The sequence below is a fragment of the Coturnix japonica genome, unplaced genomic scaffold (genome assembly GCF_001577835.2).
Source record: "Coturnix japonica isolate 7356 unplaced genomic scaffold, Coturnix japonica 2.1 chrUnrandom718, whole genome shotgun sequence".
NCBI lineage: Eukaryota > Metazoa > Chordata > Aves > Galliformes > Phasianidae > Coturnix > Coturnix japonica.
The window spans coordinates 11,450-28,972 of NW_015440081.1; the positions used below are offsets into that span (position 1 = coordinate 11,450).

Sequence of the window (17,523 nt, forward strand, 5' to 3'; positions counted from 1 at the left end):
GGGGGTCTCCAATGGGGATATTCTTAAGGGGAGATTCAATGGGGTGGGGGACAACCCCAATGGGGTGGGGGTACCCCCAGTGGGGCTTAACAATGGGGTGGGGGCACCCTCAATGGGGTGGGGACACCCCCAATGGGGTGGGGACACCGGCAGTGGGGTGGGGGCACCCTCAATGGGGCCTACAATGGGGTGAGGGCACCCTCAATGGGTTGGGGACACCGTCAGTGGGGTGGGGGCACCCTCAATGGGGTGGGGATGCCCTCAATGGGGCCAACAATGGGGTGGGGACACCGTCAGTGGGGTGGGGGCATCCACAGTGGGACCTACAATGGGGTGAGGGCACCCTCAATGGGGTGGGGACACCCTCAGTGGGGTGGGGGTACCCTCAATGGGGCCTACAATGGGTTGAGGGCACCCTCAATGGGGTGGGGACACCCCCAATGGGACCTAGAAAGGGTTGGGGGCACCCTCAATGGGTTGAGGGCACCCTCAATGGGGTGGGGGCATCCCCAATGGGGCCAACAATGGGGTGGGGTCACCCCAAATGGGTTGAGGGCCCTCTAAGGTGACACTATGGGGATGTTCTCAATGTGGGGTGGAGATGGGACATGGCCATTGTCCCCATAAGAGACAACCCCCATATGAAGTCCCCCCCCCCCCAATGAAATCCCATAGGACGATGTGGGGCTTGGGGACGCCTTTATGGCCATCGCTATAGGGATGGAGATGGAGCTTGGGGCCCCATTGGGGACCTTAGAAGTGATGGGGACATTGGGGACGTGGTAAGGGCACCTCCAACGCACCGCGGTGATAAAGGCGACCCAAAATGGAGGCTAGAAACCCAAAATGGCCCAAAAAGGCTCAAAAATAGGCATAAAAACCCAATGGAAGGCCAAAGAATGACCATAAAACCCAATGAAAGGCCAAAGAATGACCATAAAACCCAATGGGAGCCCAAAGAACCACCATAAAACCCAATGGGTGCCCAAAGAACGACCATAAAACTCAATGGGGGCACAAAGAACCACCATAAAACTCAATGAATCCTTGTAGAACCACCATAAAACCCAATGGGAGCCCGAAGAACCACCATAAAACTTGATGAATCTTCAAAGAACCACCATAAAACTCAATGAATCCATTAAGAACCACCATAAAACTCAATGGGAGCCCAAAGAACCACAATAAAACTCAACGAAAGGCCAAAGAACGACCATAAAACCCAATGGGAGCCCAAAGAACCGCCATAAAACCCAATGGGGGCACAAAGAACCACCATAAAACTCAATGAATCTTCAAAGAACCACCATAAAACTCAACTAATCCTTGAAGAACCACCATAAAACCCAATGGGAGCCCAAAGAACGACCATAAAACCCAAAGAATCCTTGAAGAACCACCATAAAACCCAATGGGAGCCCAAAGAACCACCATAAAACTCAATGAATCTTCAAAGAACCACCATAAAACCCAATGGGAGCCCAAAGAACCACAATAAAACCCAATGGGGGCACAAAGAACCGACCATAAAACCCAATGGGAGCCCAAAGAACCGCCATAAAACTCAATTAATCTTCAAAGAACCACCATAAAACCCTATAGGAGCCCAAAGAACCACCATAAAACCCAATGAATGTCCAAGGAAACACCATAAAACCCAATGAATCCTTGAAGAACTACCATAAAACTCAATGAATCTTCAAAGAACCACCATAAAACTCAATTAATCCTTGAAGAACCACCATAAAACCCAATGGGTGTCCGAAGAACAACCATAAAACCCAATGGGAGCCCAAAGAACGACCATAAAACCCAATGAAAGGCCAAAGAACGACCATAAAACCCAATGGGTGCCCAAAGAACCACCATAAAACCCAATGGGTGCCCAAAGAATGACCATAAAACCCAATGAATGTCCAAGGAAGCACCATAAAACTCAACGAATCCATTAAGAACCACCATAAAACCCAAAGAATCCTTGAAGAACCACCATAAAACCCAATGGGAGCCCAAAGAACCACCATAAAACCCAAAGAACCCTTGAAGAACCACCATAAAACCCAAGGAATCTTCAAAGAACCACCATAAAACCCAATTAATCCTTGAAGAACCACCATAAAACTCAATGAATCTTCAAAGAACCGCCATAAAACTCAATGAATCTTCAAAGAACCGCCATAAAACCCAACTGGAACCCAAAGCTCCCCCCAAAAACCCCAACAAACCTTCCAAGAACCCAAAATACCTTCATCCCCCCAAAAACCCCAAATAGAAGAACCCAACCCCAACAACCCAACCCCAAATAGAAGAACCCAATAAGAGGCGAATAACCCCAAATCAAGCCTGGTTGGGTTGGGATCGAGCCTTATTTTGGGCAGCCCAAATAGAAGAACCCAACCCAACGCCCCAACCCCAAATAGAAGAACCCAATAAGAGGTGAATAACCCCAAATCAAGCCTGGTTGGGTTGGGATCTGGCCTTATTTTGGGCAGCCCAAATAGAAGAACCCAACCCAAACCAACGCGGTTCCGAAGGAGGTGCCCGCTATCCAATATCAAGCCTGGTTGGGTTGGGATCGAGCCTTATTTTGGGCAGCCCAAATAGAAGAACCCAATAAGAGGCGAATAACCCCAAATCAAGCCTGGTTGGGTTGGGATCGAGCCTTATTTTGGGCAGCCCAAATAGAAGAACCCAACCCAACACCCCAACCCCAAATAGAAGAACCCAACCCAAACCAACGCGGTTCTGAAGGAGGTGCCCGCTATCCAATATCAAGCCTGGTTGGGTTGGGATCAGGCCTTATTTTGGGCTGCCCAAATAGAAGAACCCAACCCAACGCCAACACGGTTCCGAAGGAGGTGCCCGCTATCCAATATCAAGCCTGGTTGGGTTGGGATCGCAGGCCTTATTTTGGGCAGCCAAATAGAAGAACCCAATAAGAGGCGAAATAACCCCAAATCAAGCCTGGTTGGTTTGGGATCGGGCCTTATTTTGGGCAGCCCAAATAGAAGAACCCAACCCAACACCCCAACCCCAAATAGAAGAACCCAAACCAACGCGGTTCCGAAGGAGGTGCCTGCTATCCAATATCAAGCCTGTTGGGTTGGGATCGAGCTTATTTTGGGCAGCCAAATAGAAGAACCCAATAAGAGGCGAATAACCCCAAATCAGCCTGGTTGGGTTGGGATCGAGCCTTATTTTGGGCTGCCCAAATAGAAGAACCCAACCCAACACCAATATGGTTCCGAAGGAGGTGCCTGCTATCCAATAAGAGGTGAATAACCCCAAATCAAGCCTGGTTGGGTTGGGATCGAGCCTTATTTTGGGCAGCCCAAATAGAAGAACCCAACCCAACACCAACACGGTTCCGAAGGAGGTGCCCGCTATCCAATATCAAGCCTGGTTGGGTTGGGATCGAGCTTATTTTGGGCAGCCCAAATAGAAGAACCCAATAAGAGCGAATAACCCCAAATCAAGCTGGTTGGGTTGGGATCGGCCTTATTTTGCAGCCCAAATAGAAGAACCCAACCCAACACCAACCCAAATAGAAGAACCCAAACAACCGGTTCCGAAGGAGGTGCCTGCTATCCCAATATCAAGCTGGTTGGGTTGGGAATCGAGCCTTATTTGGGCAGCCCAAATAGAAGAACCCAGATAAGAGGCGAATTATACCCCAAATCAAGCCTGGTTGGGTTGGATCGAGCCTTAATTTTGGGCTGCCCAACATAGAAGAACCCAACCCAACACCAATATGGTTCCGAAGGAGGTGCCTGCTATCCAATAAGAGGTGAATAACCCCAAATCAAGGCCTGGTTGGTTGGGATCAAAGCCTATCTTTGGGCAGCCCAAATAGAAGACCCAACCAACACCCCAACCCAAATAGAAAACCACAGCCCAACACCAACGCGGTTCCGAAGAGGTGCCCACTATCCAATATCAAGCCTGGTTGGGTTGCGGATCAAGCCTTATTTTGAGCAGCCCAATAGAAGAACCCAATAAGAGGCAAATAACAACCAAATCAAGCCTGGTTGGGTTGGGATCGAGCCTTATTTTGGGCAGCCCAAATAGAAGAACCCAACCCAACGCCCCAACCCAAATAGAAGAAACCCAATAAGAGGCGAATAACCCAAATCAAGCCTGGTTGGTTTGGGATCGGCGCCTTATTTTGGGCAGTCCAAATAGATAAGAACCCAAAAGAGGCGAATGACACCAAATCAAGCCTGATGTTGGGTTGGGATCGAGCCTTATTTCGGCAGCCGTCCAAATAGCAAGAACCAACCAACGCCCCAACCCCAAATAGAAGAACCCAATAAGAGGCAAATAAAACGCTCCAAATCAAGCCTGGTTTGGTGGAATCGAGGTGCTTATTTTGTGGCAGCTCCAAATAGAAGTAAGCCAAACCAACGCCAACGGACGGTTGCCGAAATATGGGTGCTTGCTATTCCATAAGAGGTGAATAACCCCAAAATCAACAGCTGGTGTGGTTGGGATTGCAGCCTTATTTGGGCAGCCCAAAGAAGAACCAACCCACACCACAGCGTGGTTCCGAAGGAGGTGCCCGCTATCCAATATCAAGCCTGGTTGGGTTGGGAATCAGGCTTATTTTGGGCTGCCCAAATAGAAAATGAACCAACCCAACACCCCAACCCCAAATAGACAGACCCAATAATAGGCGATAACCGCCAAATCATGCCTGGGTTGGGTTGGGAATCCTGAGCCTTAATTTGGGCAGCCCAAATAGAAGAACCAATAAGATGCGAATAACCCCAAATCAAGCCGTCTTGGGGTTTGGGTCGAGCCTTAATTTGGGCAGCCAAAATAGAAGAACCCAATAATGAGGCGAATAACCCAAATCAAGCTGGTTGGGTTGGGACTCTGAGCTTAATTGCGGCAGCAAATATGAAAGACCCACCATACGCCAACACGGTTTCCGAAGGAGGTGCCCGCTATCCAATATAAAGCCGGTCTGGGTTGGGATCGAGCCTTATTTTGGGGCAGCCCATAATAAGAAACCCAACCCAACGCCCCAACCCCAAATAGAAGAACCCAAACCAACGCGGTTCCGAAGGAGGTGCCTGCTATCCAATATCAAGCCTGGTTGGGTTGGGATCGAGCCTTATTTTGGGCAGCCCAAATAGAAGAACCCAACCCAACCCAATGTGGTTCCGAAGGAGGTGCCCGCTATCCAATATCAAGCCTGGTTGGGTTGGGATCGAGCCTTATTTTGGCCAAGGGGAAGGGGATAAGGGGAATGAAAGTGGGTTGTGGGCCTTGGGGAGGGGGTTGTGGGTTCATAATGGGGTTTAGGGGGGGGGATAAGCCATTCACAACGCGAGGAGCGAGGGAGAATTCAAGGAGTCCGAGGACTGGTCGCTGCTGCTGCTCCGCTGATGAGAGGCTCCGCAGGTGGATCCCTCTGGGTAGGTGAACACAAACGAAGACGTATAGGATGGGTTAGGTTGGACTTGGGGGATCCCCGACGCGTAGATACAGCTGGGGAAGGGACCTTGGGTGCCCGGCTGGTAGGAGAAGGTGACGGGCCCCGATGGTTCTTCCTTGTTTAAGGTGCTCACCTCGACGGGGCCGGCACCCAATGGAAGGGGTTCCTCATATGGGATCTTACAAGCGGGAGCGTGGGCAACCAAAACGAATTCAAGACGTTCTTTTTCTTTCTGGAGTTCGGCGATTTCCGATTCCAGCTCGGCTTTTTCTTCTTCGAGTTGGTCTGTTTCCTAATGTAGGGGGGGTTATTGGGGAAGGGGGGAGAGATAAGAGGGTCGTTGAGGTGGGGGGAGATCAATAGGGTTGGGGTAGATCAATAGGGTTGGGGTGATGTTGATCTACTTTGGGTCTATTGTGACCATCTTGGTCATCATTGATGGCCTTTGGGGTTGGGGGGGACCCATAAGGGGGTCATTGAGGTGGGGGGAGATCAATAGGGTTGGGGTAGATCAATAGGGTTGGGGTAGATCAATAGGGTTGGGGTAGATCAATAGGGTTGGGGTGATGCTGATAAGCTTTGGGTCTATTGCGACCATATTGGTCATCATTGATGGTCTTTGGGGTTTGGGGGGGACATATAAGGGGGTCGTTGGGGTGGGGGTAGATCAATAGGGTTGGGGTAGGGTTGGGACCACCATTACCCCCATCCAACAGCCCCATAAGTGACATGGGACCACTATTGTCCCTATAGATGACATGGGGCCACCAATGTCCCCATCCAACAGCCCCATAGATGACATAGGGCCACCACTATCCCCCATAGACGACATGGGGCCACCACTGACCCCATAGATGACATAGGGCCACCACTGACCCCATAGATGACATAGGGCCACCACTGACCCCATAGATGACATAGGGCCCCCACTGACCCCATAGATGACATAGGGCCACCACTGACCCCATAGACGACATAGGGCCACCACTATCCCCCATAGACGACATAGGGCCACCACTGACCCCATAGATGACATAGGGCCACCACTGACCCCATAGATGACATAGGGCCACCACTGTCCCCATAGATGACATGGGGCCACCACTGACCCCATAGACGACACGGGACCACCACAGCCCCCATCCAACAGTCCCATATGTGATGTAGGGCCACCACTGCCCCCCATAGATGACATGGGGCCACCACCGACCCTATAGATGACATAGGGCCACCACTATCCCCCATAGATTACATGGGACCACCACTGTCCCCATAGATGACATAGGGCCACCACTATCCCCCATAGACGACATAGGGCCACCACTGACCCCATAGATGACATAGGGCCACCACTGACCCCATAGACGACATAGGGCCACCACNCCCCATAGACGACATAGGGCCACCACTGACCCCATAGATGACATAGGGCCACCACTGACCCCATAGACGACATAGGGCCACCACCGACCCCATAGATGACATAGAGCCACCACTGACCCCATAGACAACATAGGGCCACCATTATCCCCATCCAAAGACCCTATGGACAACCTGGGACCACCACGGTCCCTATAGGCGACATGGGACCACCACCGACCCCATAGATGACATAGGGCCACCACTGACCCCATAGACAACATGGGGCCCCCACCGACCCCATAGACGACATGGGACCACCACAGCCCCCCATCCAAAGTCCCTATGGGCAACTTAGGACCACCACTGTCCCCATAGGCGATATGGGGCCACCACTGTCCCCATAGACGACATGGGGGCCACCACTGACCCCATAGATGACATGGGACCACCATTATCCCCATCCAAAGACCCTATGGACAACCTGGGACCACCACTGTCCCTATAGACGACATGGGGCCACCACTGACCCCATAGACGACATGGGGCCACCACCGACCCCATAGACGACATGGGACCACCATTATCCCCATCCAACAGCCCCATATGTGACGTAGGGCCACCACTATCCCCCATAGACGACATGGGGCCCCCACCGACCCCATAGACGACATAGGGCCCCCACCGACCCCATAGACGACATAGGGCCCCCACTGACCCCATAGACGACATGGGGCCACCACTGACCCCATAGACGACATAGGGCCACCACTGACCCCATAGATGACATGGGGCCACCACTGACCCCATAGACGACATGGGGCCACCACCGACCCCATAGACGACACGGGACCACCACTGACCCCATAGATGACATGGGGCCACCACTGACCCCATAGACGACATGGGGCCACCACCGACCCCATAGACGACATGGGGCCACCACTGACCCCATAGACGACATGGGGCCACCACTGACCCCATAGACGACATGGGGCCACCACTGTCCCCCATAGACGACATAGGGCCCCCACTGACCCCATAGGCGACATGGGGCCACCACTGTCCCCATAGACGACATAGGGCCACCACTATCCCCCATAGACGACACGGGACCACCACTGACCCCATAGGTGACATAGGGCCACCACTGCCCCCCATAGATGACATGGGGCCACCACTGACCCCATAGACAACATGGGGCCCCCACTGACCCCATAGACGACATGGGACCACCGTTATCCCTATCTAACAGCCCCATAGACGACATAGGGCCACCACTGCCCCCCATAGATGACATGGGGCCACCACCGACCCCATAGACGACATGGGGCCCCCACCGACCCCATAGACAACATAGGGCCACCACCAACCCCATAGACAACACGGGACCACCACATCCCCCCATCCAACACCCCCCAACCCCCCAAACCCCCAACATAAGACACCCCCTTCCCCCCCATTCCCCCCTACCCACTTACCAACCCCATAAGCCATCACCCCACCCCATAGAGCCCCATATTAAGTGCCCCCCCTGCCCCATAACCTCACCGCCTGCAGTCGGTCGGTCAGCTCCCGCCGCCGGTTCCGGCATTTGGCTGCCGCCAATTTGTTCCTCTCTCTACGGACGCGACGTTTCTCCTCCTCCTCTGGGGTCAGCTGTTATGGGGTGACCGTAAATAGGGGGGATATGGGGTGGGGGGACATCGTTAGTGGGGTGGGGACAAGAGACCTGTTATGGGGCCCATGTTTAGGGTCCCTATTGGGGTCCCTATTTGGGGTCAAGGCTCCTGTTATGGGGTCCTCCTTTGGGGTCCCATATTTAGGGTCCCCATTTGGGGTCCTGCTTTGGGGTCCCATATTTGGGGTCCAGGTTTAGGGTCCCTATTTGGGGTCAAGGCTCCTCTATTATGGGGTCCCTATTGGGGTCCAGGTTTAGGGTCCCCATTTGGGGTCCTGCTTTGGGGTCCCATATTTGGGGTCCCATATTTAGGGTCCCATTTGGGGTCCTGGTTTAGGGTCCCTATTGGGGTCCAGGTTTAGGGTCAAGGCTCCTATTATGGGGTCCTGCTTTGGGGTCCCTATTTGGGGTCCCATATTTAGGGTCCCCATTTGGGGTCCAGGTTTAGGGTTCCTATTTGGGGTCAAGGGGCCTGTTATGGGGTCCTGCTTTGGGGTCCCATATTTAGGGTCCCCATTTGGGGTCCCCATTTGGGGTCCCCATTTGGGGTCAAGGGGCCTGTTATGGGGCCCATGTTTAGGGTCCCTATTTAGGGTCCCCATTTAGGGTCCCTATTTGGGGTCAAGAGACCCAGACTGGGGACAAGGGGCCTGTTATGGGGTCCAGGTTTAGGGTCTCTATTTAGGGTCAAGGCTCCTGTTATGGGGTCCTGCTTTGGGGTCCCTATTTGGGGTCCCCATTTGGGGTCCCTATTGGGGTCCAGGTTTAGGGTCCCCTATTTAGGGTCCCCTATTCAGTGCCCCCCCCCCATATACTCACCGTCTCATCCCTGCTCCGTCTCACTCTGACCCTCGTCGCTCTCACAGGGGGGGGGGCTGTAGAAAACCCCCCCATCCCACCAGCAGCACCAGAATAACTGGGTCCTGGAAGGTCATAAGGATCAACAGGGCACGAGGATGATGATGATGATGAAGGTTGTTGTTGTTGTGCCATAGGACCCCCAGGTTGAGGATGATGATGATGATGATGATGGTGGGGGGGTTGTTGTTGTTGTTGTGGGGGGGGGGCTTGAGTTTGAGCCACCGAAGAGATGAGGGTGGGTTGAACCAACCACTGAAGGTCCTGGCTGCTCGTTATGGCCGTCACCGTAGGGACGAAGGAGCCGGGCATGTCAACCAATGGACTGCAATCCTATAGGGGGGGAGATAGGGGTCAATCTATGGGGTGGGGGGGGAGTGAGACCCCCAAGTACCCCCCCAGGGTCATATATAGACATATAGAGGGGGGTCAATGGGGTGGGGACCCCCCCAAGGTCATATATAGACATATAGAGGGGGTCACCCAATGTACTGCAATCCTATAGGGGGACGATAGGGGTCAATCTATGGGTGGGGGGGCGAGTGGAGACCCCCAAGTACCACCCAAGGGTAACTATATACGCACACTATAGAGGGGGTCCAATGGGGAGGCGGCCGGGGAGACATGGCGGGTCAATCTATGGGGTGGGGGGGAGTGAGACCCCCAAGTACCCCCTGAGGTCAGTATATAGACATATAAGGGGGTCAATGGGTGGGGGTGGGGGGAAATATGGGTCTAATGGGGGGGTAGGGAGGTTAGGGGGCAGTGGGACCCCCAACCAACTGCCCCCCCAAGGTCCATAATAGACATACGAGTGGGGGTCAATGTGGGGGTAGGGGGGGAGTGAGACCCCCAACCACCCCCCCAGGTTCATATATACACCCATAGAAGGGGTGAGACCCCAACCACCCCCCCAAGGTCATATATATACCCATAGAAGGGGGTCAATGGGGTGGGGAGGGGGGTAGGGGGGGGAAGTGAGACCCCCAACCACCCCCCGGGTCATGAATAACAGACATAGCATCGGGGGTCAATGGGGTGGGGGGTGAGTGAGACCCCCAAGTACCCCCCAGGTTCATTGATATATCACATACGAGGGGGTCAACCAATGATTCTGCAATCCTACATACGGGGGGAGATGGGGTCCATTCTATGGGGTGGGGGGAGTGATGACCCCAATACCCCCAGTTCCACATATATACACCCATAGAAGGGGGTGAGACCCCACACCCCCCCCCAAGGCGTCCACTATATATACCCATGAAAGCGGGGTCAATGGGGTGGGGGGCGGTAGGGGGGGAGTGAGACCCCCAAGTACCCCCCAGGTTCATATATATACATAGATGGGGGTCAATGAGGGGGTAGGGGGTGAGTGAGACCCCCAACCACCCCCCCAGGGTCCATTATATAGACATATAGAGGGGGTAATCACATGGCGGGGGGGCTGGGGGATATCTGGGCTCTATAGGGGGGGAGATGGGGGTCAATGGGGTCTACTGGGGGGTTGTAGGCGGGAAGAGTGAGACCCCAACCACCCCCCCAAGGTCATTTAATACCCATAAAAGGGGATCATGGGGGCTTTATAGGGGGCAGTGCAGAACCCCAACCCACCCCCCCAAGTCATATATACGACCCCATAGATGCGGAGTCAATGCCGCGGGGGTACGGGGGAGAGTGAGACCCCAAAGTCCATATATATCACCATATAGAGGGGGTCTACTGGGGTAGGGGGGTGAGTGAGACCCCCAACCCACCACCCACCAGGTCCTATATAGACATACTACGAGGGAGTGGTCTATGGGGGGGCACAAGCGGGGGGGAACTTGGCGGTCTATTCGTGGGGGTAGGAGCGTGATGGACCCCCAAGTAACCCCCCAGGTTCATATATACACCCATAGAAGGGGTCAATGGGGGGGTAGGGAGTGAGTCAGACGACCCCCAAGGTCAATATATATACCCCATACTCAGGGGGGTCCAATGGGGGTGGGGGTCGGGGGGATACTGGGGTCTATGGGGGGTTCCACCGGGGGCGAATGAGCCACCCCCAACCCACCCCCCCAGGTTCATATATACCATAGACAGGGGGTCAACCAATGTACTGCAAATCCTATATGGTCGGGGGGGAGATGGAGGTCAATCTATGGGCGTGGTTGGGGAGTGAGACCCCAAGTACCCCCCAGCGGTCCATATATACCACATAGAGCGGGGGTCACTCCGGGGTGGCGGGGCGGGGGATATTGGGCCTCCTCCCATGCGGGGCGTCGACGCGCGGGGGGATATGGGGGTCTACTGGGGTTTTAGGGGGGGAGTGAGACCCCCACACCCAACCCCCCAGGTCATATATAAGACATCGAAGCGGCCGGGTCAATGGGGTGGGGGTGGGAATTTGGGTCCTATGGGTAGGGGGGGAGTTGAGAACCCCAACCACCCGCCCCAAAAAGGTCATATATCAGACACATATAGAGGGGTCTACAGCTCATATACACATACGAGGGGGTCAGTGGGGTGGGCGATCGTGGGGGGAGATGTGGGGTCAGTGGGGCTCCTATGGGGGGGTAGGGCGGCAGTGAGACCCCAAGTACCCCCAGGGTCATATATAAGAACATATAGAGGGGGCTCTATGGGGTGGGGGGGGGATATGGGGTCTAACTGGGGGGGTTTGGGGGAGGAGTGAAGACCCCCAAGTAACCCCCCAACGGGTCATATACTATGACATATCACGAGGGGGGTCCAACCATGTACTGCACCATAGGGGGGGAATCTAGGGGTCAATCTATGGTGGGCGAGGGATGGAGACCCAACGTACCCCCCCAGGGTCATATATAACCCATCGAAGCGGGGTGAGACCCAAACCACCCAAGGTCATATATATACCCATAGAAGGGGAGTCAATGGGTGGCGGGGGTGGTAGGGGGGGAGTGAGACCCCCAACCACCCCCCCCCAAGGGTCATATATACACATACCGAGGGGGGTCCTATGGGGGGAGTATGAGGGTGAGTGACGAACCCCAAACCACCGCCACTCCCACAGGTCACTATATATACCATATAGAGGGGGGTCAAGGTGGGGGTGGGGGGGATATTGGGTCTATGGGGGGGTGGCGGGGGGTGAGACCCCCAAGTACCCCCCCCAAGGTCATATATACACCCATAGAAGGGGGTCAATGGGGGGGTAGGGGGAGAGTGAGACCCCCAAGGTCATATATATACATATAGAGGGGGATCTATGGGGGGGGGGCAAGGGGAGATATTCGGGTCTATGGGGGGGTAAGGGGGGGAGTGGAGCAACCCCCAAAGTACCCCCCCAGCGGTCATATATACTACTATAGACGGGGGGATCAATCGCGGGTGGGGGGCGGGGGGGGTATTGGGTCTATGGGTCTATCAGGGCCGGGCAGGGCGGGGAAATTGGGTCCTATCGGGGGGTACCACGCGGGGGAGTGAGACCCCCAACCACCCCCCCAGGGTCATATATAGACATATAGAAGGGGGTCAATGGGGTGGGGGGAGAGTGAGACCCCCAAGGTCATATATATACATATAGAGGGGGGTCAATGGGGTGGGGGGGGGATATGGGGTCTATGGGGCGGCAGGGGGGGAGTGAGACCCCCAACCCCCCCCGCAAGCTCATATATATACATATAGAGGGGGGGGTCTAAGCTCATATATACACATGGGGGGGGGGTCCCAAATAGAGACCCCTCTATATTAAATTAAGCGACCCCCCCCCCAATTTAATTACGTGGGGGGCAACCCCAAATAGCCCCCAACCCCCCCACAGGGTAAAATCAGCCCACCCCCCCTCCATTAAGTTAAATAGGACCCCTTAATTTGAGGACCCCCCCCCTTTCCATTAAGTTCAATGGGGACCCCCCTCCCATTAAGTTAAATGGGAACCCCCTCCCATTAAGTTAAATGGGAACCCCCTCCTCCCATTGAGAACAACAGAAGACACTAAGCCACGCCCCCTTACTACGCAAAGTGGGCGTGGCCACAATTAGACCACGCCCCCTTTCATTCATAATATAACCGAGCTCACTCCCATATATGGCAACCCCACTAACCCCGCCCCCTCCCCCTTCCCATTGGCCAAACCCCGCGTGACGTCAGCACGGCGGCTCCTCGCTCTACGCACGCACGTACGCAACGCACGTGCGTCACCACGTTACGTTACAACTAGCGTCACGCACGCATTAAGCTCCGCCCCTTCCGGTTTCCTGATGCGCCCCCTTCCGGTTCGTTACCTGAACGGCAGCCGTCGTTGTCGGGCTACCGAACGAATCCACCGATGAAATATATTGAGATTCAACCGATGGAGACGAACTACAACGTGAACCGGAATCGTAATCCCCCGGGAAACCTTGATACATGGCCCCGGGCCGACTTGAATCACGTCTCCAAGCCAAGGTTGCGTTTGAGGCCTAGTTAAAAAGGCTTTAATGGCATCGTATAACGGGGGGGTTCGGTTCGGTTCCGGTTCCGGTTCGGTTCCGGTTCCGGTTCGGTTCCGGTTCCGGTTCGGTTCCGGTTTAGAGCCCCAAACTTCGGTTCTGGTTCCGTTCCGGCTCCGTTCTGGTTCGGTTCCGGGTCCGTTCCGGTTCGGTTCGGTTCCGGTCCCGGTCCGGTTCGGTCCCGGTTCGGTCCCGGTCCGGTTCGGTTCCGGTTCGGTTCGGTTCCGGTTCGGTTCCGGTTTTGAGCTTGAAACAACCGGTTTTAGGCTTTAATTCGGTTATAAATCCCCGGTTCTGGTCCCGGTTCGGTTCCGGTTCGGTTCCGGTTCCGGTTCGGTTCCGGTCCGGTTCCGGTTTTGAGCTTGAAACAACTGGTTTTAGGCTTTAATTCGGTTATAAATCCCCGGTTCTGGTCCCGGTTCGGTTTCAGTTCCGGTTCGGTTCGGTTATAGGATCCGGTAGCGGTTTTAAGCTTGAAACAACCGGTTTTAGGCTTTAATTCGGTTATAAATCCCCGGTTCTGGTCCCGGTTCGGTTCCGGTTCCGGTTCGGTTCCGGTTCGGTTATAGGATCCAGTAGCGGTTTTAAGCTTGAAACAACCGGTTTTAGCCTTTAATTCGGTTATAAATCCCCGGTTCTGGTCCCGGTTCGGTTCCGGTTCTGATCCCGGTTCTGATCCCGGTTCGGATGTGAAATAATCCGGTTCAACGATGAAAATCCCGGTTCTGAGCCCGGTTCGGCGGTGGAAATCAACACTAAAAGTCTCCGGTTCCGGTTCTGGTTCTGAATCCCGGTTCGGTAATGGACAAACCCGGTTCCGGTTCGGTAATAGAAATACCCGGCTCCGGTTCCGAGCTCCGGTTCCAGTTTGGTAATAGAAGTCCCGGTTCGCTGCTCTGGGGTCCCGGTTAAAGTCCCGGTTCCGGTTCGGTTGTGGAAGTCCCGGTTCTAAACCCGGTTCGGAGATGGAATGACCCGGTTCCGAGCTCCGGTTCGACTCTGTTAGATCCCGGTTCGGGTCTCCGGTTCCGGGCTCCCGTTTATCAATGGAAGTCCCGGTTCCGGGTCCCGGTTCAATAGAAACCCGGTTCGGATCCCGGTTCCAGGTCCCGGTTCGGTCCCGGTTCGGTCCCGGTTCGGGTCCCGGTTCGTTAATGGAAGTCCCGGTTCGGTCCCGGTTCGGGTCCTGGTTCGTTAATGGAAGTCCCGGTTCGGTCCCGGTTCCGGGTCCCGGTTCGTCAATGGAAGTCCCGGTTCGGTCCCGGTTCGGGTCCCGGTTCGTCAATGGAAGTCCCGGTTCAGGGCTCTGGGTCCCGGTTCGGGGCTCCGGGTCCCGGTTTGTTAATGGGAGTCCCTGGTTCAGGTCTCTGGGTCCCGGTTCGGTCCCGGTTCGGGTCCCGGTTCGTTAATGGAAGTCCCCGGTTCGGGTCTCCGGGTCCCGGTTCGTCAACGGGAGTCCCCGGTTCGGGGCTCTGGGTCCCGGTTCGGTCCCGGTTCCAGGTCCCGGTTCGTTAATGGGAGTCCCCGGTTCGGGTCCCGGTTCCGGGTCCCGGTTCGTTAATGGAAGTCCCGGTTCGGGGCTCCGGGTCCCGGTTCGTTAATGGAAGTCCCGGTTCAGGGCTCCGGGTCCCGGTTCGGTCCCGGTTCCGGGTCCCGGTTCGTCAATGGAAGTCCCGGTTTGGGGCTCCGGGTCCCGGTTCGGTCCCGGTTCCGGGTCCCGGTTCGTTAATGGAAGTCCCGGTTCGGGGCTCCGGGTCCCGGTTCGGTCCCGGTTCGGGGTCCTGGTTCGTCAATGGGAGCCCCCGGTTCTTTGCTCCGGGTCCCGGTTTGTCAATGGGAGTCCCCGGTTCGGGGCTCCGGGTCCCGGTTCGGGTCTTTAAGTCCCGGTTCCGATTCCGGTTCGGGTCCGTTTCCAAGCTGTAAATCCCCGGTTTGGGTCTGTAGGGTTCGGTATGACCCGGTTCTAATTGTAAATCCCGGTTCCGAGTCCAATTACCGGCTTAAAGGGACCCGGTACCGTGAAATTAAAGCCCGGTTCTGTGTTATAAATCCCGGTACCGTGTTATAAGTCCCGGTTCCGAATCCCGGTACCGTGTTATAAGTCCCGGTACCGTGTTATTAAGTCCCGGTACCGAGTCCCGGTTCGATCCAATTCTCACCCACCCCCCTTTTAAAGCCGTTTCTCCTTTCGGTTCCGTTTGAAATACCGGCAAAATCCAACCGATTTAACGATCGTTCCGAACCGGTACCGAACCGGATCCGAACCGGTACCGAACCAGATCCGAACCGGTATCGAACCGGTACCGAACCGGTACCGAACCCCCCCCCCCCTCGAGCTCAGTTTAAAGCCGTTCCAAGCTCCGGTTTAACCCCCCCCCTCCCCGGCTCCGGTTCGTCCTGATCCGAACCGGTATCGAACCGGATCCGAACCGGATCCGAACCGGTATCGAACCGGTACCGAACCGGTACCGAACCCCGCCCCCCCCCGAGCTCCGTTTAAAGCCGTTCCAAGCTCCGGTTTAACCGCTCCCCCCCCCCCGGCTCCGGTTCGTCCTTTATCAGCTCCGGTTGATCCGGTTCGTTGTTCCAATGTCCGGTTCGGTTCCGAACTCACCCGGTACCGGTAGAACCTCCAAAAAGATCCAATAGAATCAAATAAAACCCCGGTTCGAATCGATCCAAATCCGGTATTAAAAGTAAAATCCCGGTTGTTCCCGTTACCGAAGTCCCGGTTCGAGACGCTCCTTTGATTCGGTTCTTCTCACCGACCCGGTTCTTGTGTTTTGGATCCGGTACCGAACCGACGTTTACAACCTCCTCCCTTTGATTCCCATTGAGGTTATTTTATCAATGAAGTCCGCGCTCTATTTTATGAATGAACCGCTTCTCCGGCGCGCCGGCGGCTTTATACGACGTAACCACGCCCCCTTTTTGCTGACGTCACGACTCCACGCTTTCAAAGGGTGCATCTGTCCAATTGATACCAGGTGTTTTTTTATCATCTCCGTGGCGGGGGGGGGGGGGAGGGGGAAACCGGTTTAATAGAGCTTAAAAAAAACGGGTTTTTTAGGAGATAAAAGGTTTATTAAACTCATCCGGTACCGGACTCGATGTTCGGGTCGGTTCCGAACCGGTATCGGTTGAATTGGTTCCGTTATAACGGTTTGAAATAGAAGGGGGAGGGGAGAGAATAGGGGTAAAGGGAAGGGGGGGGAATCCCTCGCTCCTCCCCCGCCCCTACCGGAGTTCCTGTGACGTAATTAACCATATATGGGCTTGGCGTTCGCTCCGTTGTTTGTTTGGTATCCTAGCAATGACGTCACAGGGAATCCCTTCTCGCCGCCGCCGTTTGTATTAATAGAAACCGGTTCTAGAAACGGCCTGAAACGGCGCGACCCGGGAATACAACGGAACCCACGGCCCCATAGAGACCCACATAGAGACCCACACACCCCATAGACCCCATAGAGACCCCATAGAGCCCATAGACCGCCCCATAGAGACCCACACACCCCATAGACCGCCCCATAGAGACCCACACCCCATAGAGACCCCCCCCATATAGACACCCCCTATAGACCCACACACCCCATAGACCCCATAGAGACCCACACACCCCATAGACCCCATAGAGACCCACATAGAGACCCACACACCCCATAGACCGCCCCATAGAGACCCACACACCCCATAGACCCCATAGACCGCCCCATAGAGACCCACACACCCCATAG

At 55.0% G+C, this 17,523-nt stretch overlaps 1 protein-coding gene across 2 annotated transcripts; it reads right to left on the reverse strand.

Moving 5' to 3' along the window:
* Positions 1-5,018: 5,018 nt before the first annotated feature.
* FOSB (FosB proto-oncogene, AP-1 transcription factor subunit) lies at positions 5,019-13,863 on the reverse strand. 2 transcript variants are annotated; one of them, XM_015851150.2, is made up of 5 exons: positions 13,583-13,863; positions 9,300-9,671; positions 8,351-8,458; positions 5,574-5,732; positions 5,019-5,416 (listed from the first exon to the last, which is right to left on the reverse strand). In XM_015851150.2, the coding sequence occupies exons 1-5, from the start codon at positions 13,706-13,708 to the stop codon at positions 5,351-5,353; spliced, it is 831 nt and encodes a 276-aa protein (XP_015706636.1). In that variant the 5' UTR covers positions 13,709-13,863; the 3' UTR covers positions 5,019-5,350. The 2 variants fall into 2 exon arrangements, with proteins under 2 accessions (XP_015706636.1, XP_015706635.1); XM_015851149.2 differs by having other exon boundaries at positions 5,019-5,732.
* Positions 13,864-17,523: the final 3,660 nt, after the last annotated feature.